The sequence below is a fragment of the Vespa crabro genome, chromosome 5, assembly GCF_910589235.1.
Source record: "Vespa crabro chromosome 5, iyVesCrab1.2, whole genome shotgun sequence".
NCBI lineage: Eukaryota > Metazoa > Arthropoda > Insecta > Hymenoptera > Vespidae > Vespa > Vespa crabro.
In genome coordinates, this window is record NC_060959.1 from 4,501,550 (window position 1) to 4,521,310 (window position 19,761).

The 19,761-nt window shown below is 29.1% G+C and overlaps 4 protein-coding genes across 5 annotated transcripts; 3 read left to right on the plus strand and 1 right to left on the minus strand.

Annotated features, from left to right (window-relative positions):
• Positions 1 to 639: 639 nt before the first annotated feature.
• Positions 640 to 8,197, plus strand: LOC124424393. The gene is made up of 3 exons (XM_046963384.1): positions 640 to 2,761; positions 7,653 to 7,784; positions 7,953 to 8,197. The coding sequence occupies exons 1-3, from the start codon at positions 2,656 to 2,658 to the stop codon at positions 7,979 to 7,981; spliced, it is 267 nt and encodes an 88-aa protein (XP_046819340.1). The 5' UTR covers positions 640 to 2,655; the 3' UTR covers positions 7,982 to 8,197.
• Positions 7,456 to 11,817, minus strand: LOC124424391 (ruvB-like 2). 2 transcript variants are annotated; one of them, XM_046963381.1, is made up of 9 exons: positions 11,682 to 11,817; positions 10,954 to 11,097; positions 10,464 to 10,577; positions 9,961 to 10,395; positions 9,449 to 9,881; positions 9,106 to 9,374; positions 8,917 to 9,022; positions 8,726 to 8,753; positions 7,456 to 7,766 (listed from the first exon to the last, which is right to left on the minus strand). In XM_046963381.1, the coding sequence occupies exons 2-8, from the start codon at positions 10,957 to 10,959 to the stop codon at positions 8,728 to 8,730; spliced, it is 1,389 nt and encodes a 462-aa protein (XP_046819337.1). In that variant the 5' UTR covers positions 10,960 to 11,097; positions 11,682 to 11,817; the 3' UTR covers positions 7,456 to 7,766; positions 8,726 to 8,727. The 2 variants fall into 2 exon arrangements, with proteins under 2 accessions (XP_046819337.1, XP_046819336.1); XM_046963380.1 differs by lacking the exons at positions 7,456 to 7,766; positions 11,682 to 11,817 and having other exon boundaries at positions 8,290 to 8,753.
• LOC124424392 (DNA primase large subunit-like) lies at positions 11,688 to 14,133 on the plus strand. Its single transcript, XM_046963383.1, has one exon. The coding sequence runs from the start codon at positions 11,688 to 11,690 to the stop codon at positions 13,050 to 13,052; it is 1,365 nt and encodes a 454-aa protein (XP_046819339.1). The 3' UTR covers positions 13,053 to 14,133.
• Positions 13,734 to 19,761, plus strand: LOC124424390 (glycogen [starch] synthase). Its single transcript, XM_046963379.1, has 12 exons — positions 13,734 to 14,133; positions 14,772 to 14,930; positions 15,039 to 15,223; positions 15,578 to 15,774; positions 15,869 to 16,061; positions 16,125 to 16,387; positions 16,486 to 16,696; positions 16,766 to 16,902; positions 17,262 to 17,394; positions 17,473 to 17,859; positions 17,938 to 18,147; positions 18,256 to 19,761. Exons 2-12 carry the CDS (start codon positions 14,792 to 14,794, stop codon positions 18,283 to 18,285), a joined length of 2,085 nt encoding a protein of 694 aa, XP_046819335.1. The 5' UTR covers positions 13,734 to 14,133; positions 14,772 to 14,791; the 3' UTR covers positions 18,286 to 19,761.

A 19,761-nucleotide genomic window follows, 5' to 3' on the forward strand; every position in this document is an offset into this window, starting at 1 on the left:
CATCCTCTCGAAGTCGCTCTCGAATTCCTTTTCGAGTAATAATGCCAGTAGCGTGGAGAAAGAGAGAGAGAGAGGAGATAAGGGGGAGGGATAGGAAAGAATGAAAACGACGTCAACGAGAAGGCTCGTCTTTGAATATCGTGAAAATACGACGTCGACCGACTCGTTTGAGGACGTTCGTGCGAACGTATGCTCGATTCGAAATCCACGCTACCCTCCTTCTACTGCCCCGCCACCCCCCCCCCCTCCTCACCACATCTTCTATTTCTATGTCTATCTCTATCTCTATCTCTATCTCTATCTCTATCTCTATCTCTATCTCTCTTTCTCTTCTTTTTCTTCTTCTCCAATCTCGATCCTTTCACTTTTTAACCCAGTTTCCATTGTTGAACCACCACCATGCCACTGTCACGCCCGGCGTCGACCGCTTGTAATTAGCGTCGCTATCGTCGAACCTGCATATTTGTCAATTTTCTAGCTTCCCTAGCTTTCTTTCTCTATTTCTTTGTCTGTCTATCTGTCTAGATCTCTCTCTCTCTCTCTCTCTCTTTTTCTCTCTTTCTATATGTATATACATATATATATATATATATATATATATATATATATATATATATATATCCCTATCTGTCTCTATCTCTATTTCTTTCTCTCTTTCCTTTCATTTTCTCATTTTGTCTCTCGACATAATTCTCCTCATCGATGATGTCGATCGATTTATAATCTACGAGGACACGTTCCTGCAATTACATCCACTTGATTTTAAATCGGATCAATCTATAAATGACTGAAAATAATTATCGTTGTAGGTATGCATTACCATCTATCCTATCTCTCTTTCTCTCTCGTTGAAAAAAAAAATAAAAAAGAAGGGAAATAAAAAAAAAAAGAAAAGAAAGAAAGAAAAAGAACAAGAAAGAAAGAAAAAGAACAAGAAAGAAAAGCAAAAAAAAAAGTGACGAAGCGCGAGTTATTTATACGATTGATTGATTAATTTATTTCCAATCGTAGCTCTCGCGAGTTCGTCGCATGACTAACGCGAATGAGTAAATAAGCACGATCGTTAAATACATATGCCGATCGTACTGGTAGATTTTATCCAATGATCGAAATATAATCGTTGATCGTTGATTATCAAAGAGTGTATGAGGGGATGAAATTTATTGGGTTTTAATCGGACTATTACGTCGCACCCTTATATGCGTAAACTATATATATATGTAAATGGTTGCTTTAACGGCGCGTTTACCGAGAATGATTAATATAAATCCTTGACGCTCCCAGATTGTCTTCTCGAACACCTTGATCGTATCTCCTCTATCTCATCTCATGCTCGCCTCGACTCATGTATGTACGTCATATTATAAACTTTTTCTTTTATAGTGAAACAATACAGACAATGATTTCTACTTTCTACTTTCTCATTTATTAAGTAAATTACGTTGGTCGATATATTGTATTGAAAAAAATTTCTACAAATACTAACTACGGATATACCTTAACTGTATATAATACCTGTGTGTATGTGTGTGTGTGTATTTATATATGTCTATATATGTACGTATATACATACGTATGTATGTATGCGCGCGCGCGCGTGTGTGTGTGTGTGTATATGTATTTACGTAGAGAATAAAAATAAAAGCATGGATTATAAATAGCGTCTCATCGAAAGCTCGTCTCGTGCCTAATAAATAAACAACTCTTTAATGAGATGGTAATTAATTCCTAGTAGCCTCTGGTGAAGTCTCGAACGATAATCGATCAATAATATCTACATACGTCTTCTCGTAAAAAAAAAAAAAAATAAAAAGAAGAAAAGAAAAAAAGGAAAAACAGAAAAATCTTCTTTCTTGTTCTCTCTCTCTCTCTCTCTCTCTCTCTCTCTCTCTCTCTCTCTCTCTCTCTCTTTCTCTCTCACTACTCCGAAGAGTGTATCTGAGAAAAGAAACAATGATCGCAAAAAAAAATGATGTAGCGTCTCTCGTCGAGACATAAATAAATACCTATAGTATATAGCTGCGTCCAATCCTTATCCCACCCAACCCCTCTCCAATACCTCCACCACCACCACCACCCTGTTTGCTCGTTTTTATTGCTCGTTAAATAGTAAACCTATCAGTTAACGACGAATTCTAGAAATGGTGCGAAATAAAAAGATGAAGATACCAATGTCTGTAAGAGAGTAAAACCGATCTCTTCCTTCTCCTCCTCCTCCTCCTCCCTCTCACCCTTCATCTCCCCTCTTAACCCGACCCCGAAGATATTTTATTCTCTACCAACGGATTTCGCGAGTTTGCGTTCTCGACTTTCCCCACTCGCGGCCAAGTGTTTTCACTTCTTTACGAGTGTGCCCGCGCTTATGTTAGTGCCGATCCAAACATCGCGTAGCAAACTCGACGATCTCGAAAGAGAGAGACAAAAAGAGAGGTTGAAAGAGAGAAGGAAAGAGAGGGAGAGAAAGAGAGGGAGAGAGAGAGAGAGAGAGAGAAAGAGGGAAAGAGAGAGAGAGAAAGAGAGAGTGTTATCCTCTTCTCAATTTTGAAGTGTGATTTTGAATTAGTAAGATCCAAAAAAAAGCGAAAGAAAAAGAAAAAGAAAATACAATAAAATAAAATAATCGAGAAGACTTGACTTCAAGAAAACGAACGAAAAATGTCGATCATACGGACGATCTTAACGTTTTGCGTGCTGGTGGTCGTGATCACGCAAGCGAAGCCTACGATTTACAAGAGAAATCAAGACAACGTTTTTGAACCAGGTAAACAAACAAATAAATATCTACAAACGATCGATGATCGTTAGCGAACGTTAAGAAAAAAAGAATAAAAGAAAGAAAGAAATTAGACAAATTTGTCCTCGTCAAGATTTTCATTTTCTTTTTTAATCTTTCTCATTTTTTTTCCCCTTGAATTTTTCTCTTTTAATCTTTCTCTTTTTCTCTCTTTTTTCCTTTTTCTTTCTTTGCCCTTTTCTATCTTCTTACAAAGTTTATAAAAATTATAAACTCGCGGTGGTAAATATTGCACGGATAATTTAAATTGATTCTATGTTTTATTTTAAATGTAAATTTTCAACAATTCAACATTTTCTATTATTATTCTTCATCTAAAAAACATACGTACATATATCTTTTTATAATATGTAACATCTCGGAAATCGTAGTTACTCATCGCTAGGAAAAAGATAACGAAGCAGCTCATTTGAAGAAAGATATCTCATTCGTGTTTCTCATTTCTTTCTTTCCTTTTCTTTCTCTTCTTTTCTTTCTTTCTTTCATTTTTCTCTTTCTCTCTTTTTTACTAGACCGAATAAAATCTCTCTTTTTTCCTCGACGAAAAAAAGATGGTCGGTTAGTATGCGCCGGTAGTCGCTTAAATAGGAGAACGAGACATGCGTGTCCTAAATTTTATTGAAGGCCACATAAAACATTGAAAACAGAATATAAAGAAAAAAAAGAAAAAGAAAAGAAAATAAAAATGAAAGAAATAAAAAGAAAAGAACAAAAAAATTAAAACTGTTCGTATTTCTCTTTCAAATCGAAATAGGTCTTAACATCTCTCTCTCTCTCTCTCTCTCTCTCCCTCTCTCTCTCTCTCTCTCTCTCTCTCTCATTCTCTGTCACTCGAAGAAAAAGTTTATTGTAGAAAAACTTTCACGTTAATTGGCGTCGAAATTAATTAACGTAAGAACCAACATCGTGTTTTCTATATATTTCTCTCTCTCTCTCTCCCTCTCTCTCTCTCTCTATCTATCTATCTATCTATCTATTTACCTATCTTTTTCTTTCTCTTTCTCTTCCTTTTTCTTTCTCTTCTTCTCCTTTTCTCTCCCACCCTCTCTCACTCGTTTAACAATATGTCACGGGACGTCATGTCAGTGTCATGTCGGATATTCCACCACGTTATATATATATTATATATGTATATAATATATATATATTATATATGTATATATATATATGTATATATACATATCCCTATCGGTGTTATTAATCATCGATAACGATGGACAACGAGTTGAGACTGGTGTCAAATTTATATATCGAAGTAAATAGATAAGACGATCGTTGCACCTGTTCCCGAGTATGAACTTTGTTAATTATTAATAAAAAAGAAGAAGAAAAAAAATGAATAGAAAAAAGAAAGAAAGAAAGAAAGAAAAACCGATCGATTAGATTCATTGATTGACGTAAAGTATATACGTTCGGTTAATAAAGCGTGCGAAATCTTCAAGCGTCGCTTGTTATCTTTATCTTTTCTTTCTTTTTTTGTTTGCTTTTCTTTTCTGTTTTAATTGATCATTTCGAAACGGAACATTCTCGATATAAGGCGATCATTGACAGGTGAGAGAATAACGGAACGATGACGTCAGTTGGAAACGCGTGGGTGAGGATTATAGAGAGGCCGTGATCCCAGGTTAGATTGTATTCTTGATTTCTGCGGCACCCAGTCACGATTAACGCGTGTTTCTCTATACGTTTACGATCGTTAGTATGAACCACCGGTATCAGTACTGGCACTGACACCAACGCCAACACTCACACCACCACCAACATCAATACCAATACTAATACCAATATCCAACACTAATACCAATATCATTGAAACCTAGGTCCCTTTCCACTTGCTACACGTTAATACACGTGTTCGCATTCATAGAGATATATATCACGGCTAATCTCGAAATGCGTCTGTACGGTGCAACGAATGAGAGACCACAGGCTGACACTACAGCAAACTCTCGAAAATCCCGAAATCTAATTGAGACTCGTGGTCTAACTCAAACATAGACGAGACTATTTTATAATGTCCGTTTGTTATGTATTTCCAATGTATATGTATGTATATATATATATATATATATAAGTATATATATATATATATATATATATATATATATACTTATATAGTATTTAGTACATATGTTTTAACACCCTTCTTCTCTCTCTCTCTCTCTTTTTTTTCTTGTTGATGATGCGACTCCTTTTATATCACATACCAATGTATGTGTGTGTGTGTTTGTATATATATAATTTTAACACGTCAGGGATAATCTGACTGAAGAGTCAAACGTCGAACGAACCTATCGTGTAAATGTATGATAAATAGATATCTACACAGAAAGTGAAAAAACATTAATTTTTCTTTATAATGTTATGCGGTACCAATATTATGTGGTATGTGCACGTGCATATTTGTGTGATAATATCTATGATATTAATCTCGAAAAATCTTAATTAAAGATACGTAACATTGCGTTAAACGTTCACGTTAAAGGTATTTGATATTTAACGATTCAACATTATATATCTATTAAAAATAATATGTCGTTTGACCGATCCAAACGTATTGGCAAATTTACGGTAAACATTAATAATCTAATATGTTCGATCTCTTTTCCTTTCTCTTTTATGTTAATTTGATTTATACAGTAGTTTCTTACAAACATACACACACATACACACATTAATTCAATCGTAATGGATTACATATGCAACAGTTGTCCTTATCAGTTTACTATTCTTTCATTTTTCTTTTCTCTCTCTCTCTCTCTCTTTTTTTTCCTTCTTTTCTCTTACTCTTTCTTCGGATATATATGGAAGAAAAGTGATCTGTGAAGTGATGATTGTAACAATATCTCTTGTTACTGGAGACGAAAGTATTCAATCGAGAAGCATCCACCTACGTAGGAGCTTTAAGACGACAGAAAAGGAAGTCGATAGCTCGTCCTTGGCTATTACTGTGGAATGAGGACATGAAAGAGGGAAGGAGAGACCTTATTAGATACGTGGAAAATGTGTATGTGTGTGTATGTGAGAGAAGGAACACAATACGTCACCTATTGCAACTAAGTGTGCACCATCCCAAAGTACAAGTGTTACGTGAACTAACGAGTTTAATCCCTTAAAGCTTAAATTGTTAAAGTTTTCAACGCTTCGTTAGAAATACTTTTATCTTTTTCGTCCTATCTACAAAAGCTGACAAAGTGAAAAAGAAAAAGAAAGAGAGAAGAAGAGAATGAGAGAAAGATAGAGAGAAAGAGAGAGAGAGAGAGAGAGAGAGAGAGAGAGAGAGAGATGAAGAGAGAGAGTATGAGAAAGAAAAATCGACTTTTTATTAGATAGACTTGCGATTATTTGACATGTTTTATTAAAAGTCGGAATAGAAAGACATTGGACAATAAGAGTTTCTTAGTACTTTAAACTTAATACCCTTTTCTTCAAATTTTTCTACTAAAAAGGAAATTGCTTCGTCGGTAGTAAAATAGTTGAGATATTTGGAATAACGTCATAGCGACGTAGTATTCAACCTTTTTCTGTGTTCTAGTTTCAAATTATTAAAAATATATTAAATATTATAATTGGAAATAATATTTGATAGTATCGTAGCGACGTAATATTCAATCTTTCTCTGAGTTCTGGTTTCAAAATATTAAAAATGTTATATAAAATATTATTTATTATACGATCGTTATATGTGTTATAATTTTCTTAATTGTTATTATGAATTATAATCCGAAATAATGTTTGATTAAAATACATATATTATTATTATTATTATTATTATTATTATTATTATTATTATTATTATTATTATTATTATTATTATATTATTAATTTTTTTCTCTTATTTATTGGGATATTAGACGAGTCTCTGCTAAGTCTAATTTTCTTCTTCTATATTCAAAAATGTTTGCACTATGATGATGCAGAAATTTTTAGTATTGCTGCCCTATGAACTTCCTTGTGTCAATGTGGATTGTAGAATTCAATGTTTTAATGTATCCTTTTTTTTTTTAACTGTTGGGTATGAGATAGATTCCTGAATAAAGATATTATTAATGGATTATGCGTAAATATTTTCTGTGGTTTCAACAATTTTTTTTTTTTGTATTTTCCAAACCAGCGGTACATATTTTTCTGTTTTATCGTGATATTTGCGTTGTATGTTATTGTTATTAGGTATTGAAATAATCAATGAGACTGTGTTATATTTTATTATAAATGTTTGTGCGTAAATGTAAGAATTCGGTCGATTGTATTTTAATTGTTTTGTTCTATGCGTATTATATTCAAATATAGTATTCGTAGCTTATGTTTCTATGATTGCTGTTAATGTGTATTTATAGTATAGTGTATTATTTCGTTCCAGATTGTATTTATCAATTATTACTTTATGTAATATTTTGATTGCAGTGCTCTGTCTATATCCTATGTATTTCATACCTGTCAATTATTTACATCTAATTATTTAATTTTTTGTTTTAAATTGTACTTTACATTTTGTACATTTATCTATTTGTTAACTTATTATTATTATTATTGTTATTATTATAATTATTATTATTATGTGGACAAATTGTATGTATATGCGAAAGAATTTTATACTTACTCGAAGTCTATAAGAATAACATCCACGATCTACGGAGATCAGCGAAGAACTGACGTCTTTATTTAAGTTAATCTTTTATTATGCTTTATTTACAAATACATAGATACACGCAACACATTAACCTCGTATCTAACTCGACGATTTAAAGTATTTCTTGTTTTTTCTTTTCTTTTTTTTTTTTTTTCATTTTTTTCTTAAAACGATCGATAGCTTTACGTTTCTCGTTTGTTTATTAATATAATAATTATTTATTTTCAGTAATGATACCCGTGTCTTCTACTGTAATTCCATTGCCAGTTTATAAAGTTGAATATGGATTAGGTTTTATATCAAAAGATAAGAAAGCTCAATCCTCGTTCAAACCAGATGGCACTGTGAAATTAATTACAAGTAAGTATTTGAATAACTAATAAGTAAATAATGAATAAATAAATAATAAATAAATAAATAAATAAATAAATAAATAAATAAATAAATAATAATCATTCTCTTCCGTATATATTTCATAATCTTATTCTCTTCCCTATAACAAATTTTGTGTTTTCTTTTATTTTTCAGTTAAGAAAAGTCAAGAAAAGAAAATTTAATTTGGATCGTTTCGACGATAAATATATAAATAATTGGTAATGATAAATAAATTTAATGTAATTTAGAGAGCTTATTATAATTCTGCGCAAACGTTGATATCGTTTTTAACATAAGTTTAAATGCTTTACACCAAAAATTAATTTATCTTCAACACATTTCTTTTTAATAATTAATTTTATTTACTTTGAATAATGTTTTAGTATATATTATATATACACACATATGTACATACTAATGGATTATATGTAACAGAAGTAAAAAAAATTATATTTGTTTTATACTTATATTAATTAAAATCAAAATAGAATCTTTGTTAATGATTTTTAGATTTATTTATCGAACAGAAAATGTACAAAAGCATGTTGTCACTTTTACATCCTTGTAAATATGATTTTAAATATTTCATATGTCCAATCAGTTAAATTTTGCACACATACGTATATGCAAAGTTTGTATAAGGATGTAAAAGGTATATACTAGTAGTGCGTGTTTCTATCTAATTTAGAAACTATATATGAAAAGTTGTTATATATAATATTTGTTAATTATATTCAAAATAATATCGCAAGAAAATCAAAAGAAACAGGATTTGAGATAGCTTAATATAAAATACTTTGTATCGTGAAAATCATATTTATCATAATCCATAAATATTTATGTGATACGAACAATATACTGTATTTAAAAATTAAAAATTCTTGATTTATATATAAACGATAAGTAAATTTAATTAAAATACATACTGTTACGAAATTTCCATAGGTTCTTCAGCTGAAAAAAGAAAAAAAAAAATAAATAAAAAACAAAAAAAAAGAGAGAAATATCGATTATTTCTATTTTCGTATACTCACATTTATAAAAAATATGATTGTTTTTGTTTTTCAATAAATAAACATTTAATATTATTAATCTTTAATATTTAATGAGTACTCACGTAATTCATTGAACATAAAATCATCCTGATATTCCTTAAGAAATTGTGTCGATCTATTTTCATCGAGAAATAGAGAATAAACACGTTTCACGTCGTCTATACTCACCTAAAAATGGACAAAGAAAAAACAAAGAAAATAATATTGTTGCGTTTATATGTATAATAATTATCAAATTTCATTTTGCTTACTTCTGTACTTTTTCTACGTCGACTGACAAGAGATGCGGTTGTGATTAATTGAATAGCATATCTCAAAGACGTTTCCAAAGCAATTCTCGTAAGAACAGTCAATGCATCATCTGCCATTTCACAATCTTCTTCCTCGCATCTTATTTTTAAAATTTCTTTCAATTCTTTTTCTTGATACGGAGTTGTAGGAACAATGATCATACGATCAAGTAAATCGATGGGAATACCATGTGGACTTTTATAATTAGTTCCCCTAATTCTTGTAATTCCTGAGATAAATAAACGTATTGACATTGATAAAAAATAATTTACATAGTTTACTTTAGATTTACATATAAATTACCTCTGTTTGTTGCCATAATAACAACCGGTGCCATTTCGTTTTCTAATGCACGATTTAAAAATGAAAAACATTCAATATCTAACATATGGACTTCATCAATAAATAATACTCCTGGTACTATTTCTGCTTTTCCTTCTTCACGCCATTCGGCTACTTTAGCATTTATTTGATCTCTTACTTCCGATTTAATTTCACCGGTATCACCGGAAAATAATGCTAAGAAACCATGAGTTCTACTATTTATAACATCAACCTCATGCAAAGTGACAGTATGAACTACTTCTTTTCGTTTTTGTAATTCGCCCTCTGGACACTGTACAAATCTCGTTTGTGATCCTGTTGCATCATAATCCCGAGCTCTTGTAAATGAACGTCCTAATTTATTAATTTTTCCAGTTGCTTTATCAATCGTGATAACGTCACCAGCTTGCACCTATAAAAGGCTAATGTTAATGAAAACGAAAAAAGAAAAAAAACAAGATTTTAATAAATATATCGTAAGGATAGAGAACCTTTTCTTTCATTAAACTATCAATCATTTTATTCCCTAAATCATAAATTGTTTCCATCTCTGTTGTTTTTAACGTTAATTTTCCAACTTTTGCACCAACTCCTGTAGCAGGTCTATCGACTTGAATTTCTACTACTTCGCCTTCTATTATTTCAGTTTCTTCTTTAATTCTAACTCCTATTGATTTTCTTATAGCTTGAGTCAACGCTTCTGTTTTGCTCATCTCCAAAGAATAAATTTCAGATCCTGCCATCGATGTGAATGGAGTATCGATTCCTAAAGCTTGAGCTAATCCCATGGCAATGGCAGTCTTACCAGTGCCAGGTTGACCTGCCAATAAAACAGCACGTCCTGCTATTTTTCCATCTTTTATCATCTCCAAGACAACACCAGCAGCTCGACGGGCCATGAGTTGGCCAACCATACCTTGGGATACCTACATCGAATTTTAATAAATAATATAATTGTTAAATAAAAGAAATAATTATGATATAATTTACTTACATGGCGAGGTTCCAAACTATCATCTAATCCTAAACCTCTAATATGAGAATGAGCACCAATACGCTCAATCCTTGTGATCTCACGAACTTCTTGGACTTTTGTTGCTGCTACAGTCTATAAAAAATAATAAAAGAATATGTAATAATATAAAAGTTACAAATATCATACAAGTATGGATCTAACATACAGTTACCATGTCAACCGCTTTAAATGAATATAATGAATATTTTCCATATATTGATAAAAGAAAACAAAAAATTATATTATATAAAATAAATAAATACTTGTTTTATGGAAAAATAACAATAAGTAGTTTTTATTTAAGAAAAATAAATAAATTTTGTGTAAGGGTTAACCGGTAACTATAATTCGGAGAGTATTGTATAATCATATATAATCGTAATGACACTTAAGAATTTTACAAATAAGAATTTTAAAGATTTATTAAATATAAAATAGATTAATATATAGAATTTAATTCAGTTCTTACCGCCATGGTAATCGTTTACACACGTGAGTACAACAGTTTAAACTTCGAATCTTTCACCAAACCACATTGCTCCATAAAATATATTCGTAATACGTAGATTAGTAACTTGACGTGAATAATCGTCCACGATTACAGCGCCATTTTCTAAAATAAAATTTAAATACTTGTCATTCTCGTTAAATTCTAATATAAATATAAAAGATGGATAAATTTGAAAAGAAATAGAAAAATTTTAAATACTATATCGATCTATTACCTTAATTATTATATTACATTATATCATTTATATAATATATATATATATATATATATATAGTTTTTCATTTATGATTCTTTAATTATTTTTGAAAAAATTAACCTATTTGTTTAATTTATATTTAAATATATGCTCTAATATAACATAAAATATTTGTTAGTGCATATTGAAAAACTCATAACAAAAATTATAATAGAAACAAACAAATTTAAATATCATAACCTAAAAATAAGTTCTTCGTTAATAGAGAAAATTAAAATTTCTTATAAATAGAAATATAATCATGCTACAATGAATATTTAATTTATTATATTTTCTAAATCAGCTTTTTTGCTAACAATACAGAAAATATAAAATTAATACAAAACTATCAAATTGAAGTATAATATTGAAAAAGTGGAAAAGTGAATCAAGAAAATTATTTTCGTGGAATTTTTCATTTTTTGTTTATATTTTTTAAATATTGTATCACCTTCAAATGTTTGCTTGTCATAACTCAGATACATCTATAAATCCTACAGAATCATATTTACATGATTTGCAATTGTACAAATATTACCCAGTAGGAAATTTTTCATTGAAAGAATTAGAATCAATATGTATGCAACGTATAGAAGTTCTACTGTTTGTAGAAAGGATATATATAGGCACTGGTATAAGAAGAACAGCACAACAGTGTAAGGAAATATTAATAAATGAATTGAAAAAAAAAGGTTATGATATATTTGTAAAAATTATAAATGGTCCTAGGAAAGAACTAGGATCAGATGTTAAAGTGATGAATGAAATATTGTACTTGAGAAAACAAGATCATATTTCTCATTTTATGTTAAGAGGAGTTTTTTCAATATATGAAAGAAAATGGTTTCACATTCAAGAATTAAGACTTTTTTATTGGAGATTATATACATCAACTAATGAAGAGATCAAAGAATTTTTTAATGTTAATAAATTAAAAACACATAATATTTCTGAGGAAGATAAAGAAGAACTGCAAGAATATATTCAATTGAATAATTTACATAACGAGCCTTTTTACAAGGTCCCATTTACATTTGTTATAGATTTAGTTGAAACGCATAAGGTTTTTCTTAAATATGGTATGGCTTTTGTACCTGAAAAAGAATTAGCTGGATTATGTTTTGGTTACTTCAAGGAAAATTTAGCTGAAGGTTTAGAATCCATGCCATTAGTTGCAAACGATGCAGTAAATGATCCTAGAATCAATAAAATCTTTAACATGTTAACTGAGTATATTAATAAGGAAAAGGATATAATAAAAAAAAACTATGTCCCATCGCTATCAGAATTAGACGATATGTCAAAAAAGTCTTATCCATTATGTATGAGAATAATTCATGAAATGCTAAGAAAAGATCATCATCTTAAATATGGAGAGCGTAAACAGTACAGTTTATTTTTAAAAGATATTGGAGTTACTTCAGACGATGCCATGGAACTTTGGAAACAAGAATTTACAAAAAAAATAAATGAAGCAACATTTGAAAGAGAGTATGGATATCGATTAAGACATATATATGGCGAAGGAAATATACGGAAAACTTATACCTGTTTGAAATGTTCAAGTATTATCAATCTTAATATAAAATCAACAGAATCTTATGGTTGTCCATTCAAACATCTAACAAATGCATCACTTACACAAAAATTAAATGAGTACGAATTTGTACTTGAAGATATTGAAGATATTGTAAAATTATCATCAATGAAAAATTACGAAGGAGCATGTAAAAGATATCATGAAATCACACATAATTGTAATATATATGGAACATTTAATTCTCCTGTTAATTATTTTTTTGGAAGTCGAATGAAATTATAATATAGCAATATTAGAAATATACATATATATATATATATTGCATTTTATACTGATAACATTTAACACGTATAAATAATAAAATTCATCTCGAAATCTTATCATAGATTAAAAATATGTATAAACTACGCAATTACCAATTATTTATTATACTTCCGAAATCCAATCAGTTTACTTTTATCTTATGCGTTAAAAAAAAAAAACAAAAAAAAAGAAAAAAAAATCATCTTATCGCCAATCGACGTATGAAGAATTTACATAATATTATTTCAACGACATCTATAACGTAATCTATCGTTCACAGAGAACAAAAAATTAAAAAAAGAAGTTAACTGAGAAAAACTAAAAAGAATGAGAAAACAAAAAAAGAAAAAAGAAAAAAAAATAGTAAACGTACGTAATACTTGAGAAATCAAACAAACAATTCCGACATCGCATAGATTCATTCGTAAACAACGTTCGTCGTTAAATAATGAATTATAATTTATCGTCGTTTAATTAATGAATTAATTTATAATTTATATATGTACCACGCCCATGTGCGTTGTAAAGAGATAAAAAAAAAAATAGGAAAAAAAAGAAAAAGGAAGAAGAAAAAAAAAGAGGAAAAAAAAGAAGAAAAAAAAAAAAAAAAGAAATGAAATGGAATTAACATTTGGCGCTAAATTTAGTCGTTTGAATTTTCAAGGGCGCAGTTTAGCGTCACATCTCACTCTCATCATAATCCTAAGATAGCACGTAGATACTTTCTACTATACCTATAAAGAATTTCGTAACGTTCGAAATATGATTACAAACGATTCAGTCGTTCGAAAATTAATCCGGGAGTGATTTTGTGCCATCTATTCGTCACGGAAGAGACCCAAGTGAGATCATGTTATCGTACGTTCGCCGTTATTCATCTGCCTAAAGTACCGACGATCTTCAAGCCAAGCCCTTGTGACCTTTCCGTAGTCCGTGGTGACCTTCAAACGAATTCAAGCGTGGAAATTTGCGGCTCGTCGTCTATCTGACTGAGCTGCGAGTGATAGAAAACAAAATTTTTTTTCAACACTCGTGACGAAGGAGGAGAGACGATCGAGCGGTAAGAAATCTAACGAATTTTAAACGTATATTTTAATGGTTTTATTTCAATTCCTTAAAGATTTTTCTCTCAAGTGTTTTTATACCGGTGTAATTTTTCTATTGTCATTGACCTTTGAACTTAAGAGCCGATACCAAAACGAATGCGTATTTTTTTTTTTTATAAACTTTCACTTTTTTCTTTTTCCTTTAATATGAATCTCATTCATAATTGAATATTGGATTCTATGATGAATGAAACATTTGGGAAATAAAGTCGATACAGGTTTCTTGTTTTTCATTCTATTTTAAATAATATATCGTTTTGTCACGTGTACATAATATTCGAATGATTTTCAACTTTATTTCAATATCTTATTTCGTTAATTTTATTTGTTTAATACGGTATTTTATTGTTTTCAATTATCTATCAGAGTTTAATAATAATTTCAATAGTTTATTTATGTTGTGTAAATTGGTGAGAAATAAAATGATAATAAAATTAAATAAATAACAAATTGTTAATTATAGCTTTTGTAGACGTGTGAATTATAAAATAATACAAGTTGAAGAAATGAATGAATGAAAATGAATGAATAAAGATTTAATATAGAAAAAAAATGTTAAATATATTAAATGGATCATTATTTTAAATTGTAGATTAAAAATAAACTAGCAAAATGTCCAAAGAACGTGCTTCCAGAAGATTTTACCGTGTAGACAGTAGCAATGATTTATTAGAATTTATGGATCGTGGCTATACAGCTCAACATGAAAATCGTTGGAATTTTGAAGTTGCATGGGAGGTCGCCAATAAAGGTACAATTAATTATAATAAACACTAATGTATATAATAGTATATACTATTTGATAAATAAGTTTGATAAGTTTCACTTTTATATTGTTATATATATTTCTATATTTTAGTTGGTGGTATATACACAGTAATACGGTCTAAAGCTTATGTATCTACTGAAGAAATGGGTGATCAATATTGTCTTATTGGACCGTACAAAGAACTTACAGCAAGAACTGAAGTCGAAGAGGCTGATTTTCCTCATCATAACCCATTGAATCAAGCAGTACAAATTCTACGTGATCAAGGATTTAAAGTAAGTGTTAATTTAAATTTAACAAATTCTAAATATTCTACAATAATTACTAGATATAAAAGAAATTATTAAAATATGTTAACAACGAGTTGAACATTGTACAAGAATAAAATACATTGTTGGATTGATTAGTATTAGTTAAAGACACATGTGCGTAGTTATGAATTGGCTACATTTCAAAGGTTACAAATATAAATCAAGGACGTATAGCTATGTGTTAGAAGAATTCCTTTAATAATAGTTCAATGTATTTAACTAGTTGTTTGGTTTAATTGTTTATTACTATAGATTTGTGTATAGTGATTGTGTCCTATAGGATACTTCAATTATTTTAATATATAAACTTTTATTGAGGTTGTAACTGGAACATGGCTAGTTGATGGAAATCCTCAAATAATTTTATTTGATATTGGAAGTGCAGCATGGAAATTAGATGAATATAAACAAGAAATGTGGAATACATGCAATCTTGGTATTCCTCATTTAGATATTGAAGCAAATGATGCAGTAATTCTTGGATATTTAGTTTGTCAATTTATCTCTGAATTCAGGTAAAACATATGATTTAATATATTTATCCTTTAATCAGATAAGTAATTTTTATATTAAGATTTAGATTTTTATATCGCATCTAAAATGTTTCAGAAAAGCAGCAGAACAATATTCTGTTATTCCACCACGAGTAGTCGTACATTGTCACGAATGGCAGGCAGGTGTTGGTTTAATCGCATTAAGAACAAGACACGTTGATGTTGCAACTGTCTTTACAACACATGCTACACTCCTTGGAAGATATTTATGCGCAGGAAAGACTGATTTTTACAACAATTTAGATAAGGTAATTTATATAATATTTTTATATTGTTAGATAAATTGAATTATATATCTACTTCATTTACAGTTCAGTGTAGATGAAGAAGCCGGGAAGCGCCAAATTTATCATAGATATTGTATGGAACGAGCAGCTACACATTTAGCACATACATTTACAACAGTATCGGATATTACAGGATTCGAAGCTGAACATTTACTCAAACGCAAACCTGATATTATTACACCAAATGGATTGAATGTTAAAAAGTTCGCAGCACTACATGAATTTCAAAATTTACATGCCGTCAGCAAAGAGAAAATACACGAATTTGTACGAGGCCATTTTTATGGGTACATATTATTTGTTTGAATCGTTAACAACGTTGCATTATTTATTTTATACTTTTATGATTTATATCCTTTTCTTTCGTTTTTTTTTTGTTTTTCAGGCATTATGATTTTGACTTGGACAAAACTTTATACTTTTTTATCGCAGGCCGTTATGAGTTTGGAAATAAAGGAGCTGATATTTTCATAGAAGCTTTAGCAAGATTAAATCATTATTTAAAGACGTCAAGACCTGATATTACTGTAGTTGCATTTCTTATTTTTCCAGCGCGTACTAATAATTTTAATGTAGAATCATTACGTGGTCATGCCGTAAGTAAGACTTATTACATTATAATAGAATTTATAAAATCGAATGACCATTATTGTTCTTATTACTAGGTAACCAAAGCACTAAGGGATACAATTACTGATATACAACACAAAATGGGTAAAAGAATGTATGAATTATGTTTGTCGGGTCGTATGCCAGATGCACAAGATCTTCTTTTAAAAGATGATATTATTAAAATAAAGAGGTATACGATATTAAAATGAATATATATATATTGATATCATATTGTAGTCCGTTCAATGAGATGAGTCAGAGGATGTAACATATATATATATACGTGACAGGAACATGAGTGGGTTAGAAGTATATATTTATTACCTTAGGACTTTATAATAGTTTTTAGGTAGGAAGTTGAAACAAGTGTTAACAATAACTTATTAAAATATACTCTTAAATTCAATAATTAATTATCACTTCACAGCCAATAATTATATGTATCTGTTATGTTGCCTTAGCAAACCAATGTTCCGTTTACGTTTCTCAACTCCTCTCATTGAATTGCTTTTATTGATATACTTGTTATATACGATATCTTTGTCTCAGATGTTTGTATGCTCTACAAAGAAATGGATTACCACCTGTTACCACACATAATGTTGTAGACGATTGGAATGATCCGGTCTTAAATTCCATTAGAAGATGTAATCTTTTCAATACAGTTAATGATAGAGTGAAGGTAATTGATACTTAAAAAAAAAAAAAAAAAAAAAGATAACAAAACTAATAATTTGTAATTTTTTTTTCTTTTTCACAGATGGTATTCCATCCAGAATTTTTATCATCAACAAATCCATTGTTTGGATTAGATTATGAAGAATTCGTTCGTGGTTGTCATTTAGGAGTATTTCCATCTTATTACGAACCATGGGGATATACTCCCGCTGAATGTACTGTTATGGGCATTCCTAGTATAACTACTAATTTATCTGGATTTGGATGTTTTATGCAAGAGCATATAGCTGATCCAATGAGTTATGGTATTTATATCGTAGATCGAAGATTTATTAGTTTGGAAAATAGCGTTCAACAGCTTGCACAATATATGTTCGATTTTGCTCGACTTAGTCGAAGACAACGTATAATTCAAAGAAATCGTACCGAGAGATTGAGCGACCTCCTTGATTGGAGGAATCTTGGTATCGTAAGTTAATTGATTATTTTTTTTTTAATACATACGAATGTCGTTAAATATTAAATGTAATATAATTCATAATTATAGTACTATCGTCAAGCTAGAATAAAGGCATTGACAACTGTTTATCCTGAGCTTGCATCAGAGTATGCAGAGGGTGGTGTAGGCAGATTTAGTTATCCAAGACCGATTAGTGAACCACCTTCACCATCATCTTCAAGACATACTACTCCTGCAGCCTCTGTCCATGGTTCTGATGAGGAGGACGAGGAGGATGAAGTAGATGAAGAAAAGGAGGTAAAATCTTAAAATATATTACTCTTCAAAACTTTTCATGTATTTTTAAATGCAATATGTAATTATTATTATTATTATTATTATATTATTATTGATTTTTTTTTATAGCTGGAAGAATTACGCTCAATGGGAAAGTGAAACTGAAAGCTATGATAGAATTTTATGCTGAATTTATGTGCATTCGAATATATATAATATAATTTATGAAATTTTTATTAATAGAAATGCCAAAATATTAATTATTATACTAATTTTATAGGGAGCATTATTGCCTCATTCCAATTATGTTATTAATTTTTGTTTCCTTTTGTCATTGCCATTTACAGCATGCAAAAGATACAATGATGAAAACAAGGATAAATGAAATATTGTTTTAAATTGAATCATAAATAGTGATTTTTACTAACTTAAAAAAAAAAAAAAGATAGTCTTAATTTTTGTGGACAATAATCTTATTTATTAGATTGCAATATAATTTTTGTCGTATTCTTTTGATAAAATTAAAGTTTATATAATTTGTAATATTCTGGCCATTATTATCTATAACTGTTTTCGTTTAATTGGCATCAAAAACAATTTTATCTTTTTACGAATGAAATACGACAGAAATTACACAACCATCTAATATTATCTATGTAAATGTCGTCAACTGATGATCATATAGAAAATTTCCCAAGAAATATTTGTCATTAATTATTATATAAAATTGTCCTAACGTCTGATTTTAATGAATACTCGTAATCGCTGTTAACTATCTAAGTATATACATACGTTATATCAGCAAACCTTATTTTGCTATATTACTACTACCATTACATACTCTCAGTCTCAATAATTCTGATTAATTGTTTTTATTATCATATTAATTACAAAGTTAATGGTTTTAAAAAAACTGATATTTATCTCAAAATTTATTACACGTTAAATAAAATTATTACTATTATGATAATTTAAGATTTTAATAAGATTTAATAAAATTAATTATTATTAGATAATATATTGCTGCTGTATAGGAAAATTATATATTTATCAGAATTGGCACTTGAATAAAATCTCTCTAATTTTCGTCATTAAATTTTTGTCTGTCACTATATATATTTTTTTTCTTTTTTTTTTTTCCATATCAAGCTTTTATCTAATAACATATATAATTTATAATGTTATAAATATAGTTCATATCCTTCTTTAAAGAAACAATGAATGAATTCGATAGAGAAAAAAAAATACGATGATAAAGTAGAACAAATTAATAGAACATTAACATTTTAGATAATACACATTATTATATTATTAATTATTAATATAATATACAAAATGAAATGCTAAAAGATATTTATGAAGAATTGTTACATTTGGCATCTATATTTTTTTATGAAGTCATTTACTACTTACGGAGCTCAAATAAATATGTACATTTTAAAAAAAAATGGATAATCTATTATATATTCCATAATTGTATAACTTAATACAACGCACGTAATATACAAAGCCACTGTAATTTTTAATTATGAAATGTCATTGTAGATGATATTAATGTAGCATGAAAGTGATAATTTGGAATGAGAATATGTTCTTACATGAGTTTAATTAAATACGTTTAGATGCATAATGAGA

What these genes read in the sequence shown, in the direction of transcription:
- LOC124424393 (XM_046963384.1), top strand. Translation starts at nt 2,656, where the DNA reads ATGTCGATCATACGGACGATCTTAACGTTTTGCGTGCTGGTGGTCGTG. An exon ending in AGACAACGTTTTTGAACCAG is followed by an intron (nt 2,762 to 7,652) that starts GTAAACAAACAA and finishes ATTTATTTTCAG; the next exon opens with TAATGATACCCGTGTCTTCT. An exon ending in CACTGTGAAATTAATTACAA is followed by an intron (nt 7,785 to 7,952) that starts GTAAGTATTTGA and finishes TTTATTTTTCAG; the next exon opens with TTAAGAAAAGTCAAGAAAAG.
- LOC124424391 (XM_046963381.1), bottom strand. An exon ending in ATAGTTTAATGAAAGAAAAG is followed by an intron (nt 9,882 to 9,960) that starts GTTCTCTATCCT and finishes AGCCTTTTATAG; the next exon opens with GTGCAAGCTGGTGACGTTAT. An exon ending in TTTTATGTTCAATGAATTAC is followed by an intron (nt 8,754 to 8,916) that starts GTGAGTACTCAT and finishes TTCTTTTTTCAG; the next exon opens with CTGAAGAACCTATGGAAATT.
- LOC124424392 (XM_046963383.1), top strand. Translation starts at nt 11,688, where the DNA reads ATGTTTGCTTGTCATAACTCAGATACATCTATAAATCCTACAGAATCA.
- LOC124424390 (XM_046963379.1), top strand. Translation starts at nt 14,792, where the DNA reads ATGTCCAAAGAACGTGCTTCCAGAAGATTTTACCGTGTAGACAGTAGC. An exon ending in CAATTTATCTCTGAATTCAG is followed by an intron (nt 15,775 to 15,868) that starts GTAAAACATATG and finishes AAAATGTTTCAG; the next exon opens with AAAAGCAGCAGAACAATATT. An exon ending in GATATTATTAAAATAAAGAG is followed by an intron (nt 16,903 to 17,261) that starts GTATACGATATT and finishes TCTTTGTCTCAG; the next exon opens with ATGTTTGTATGCTCTACAAA.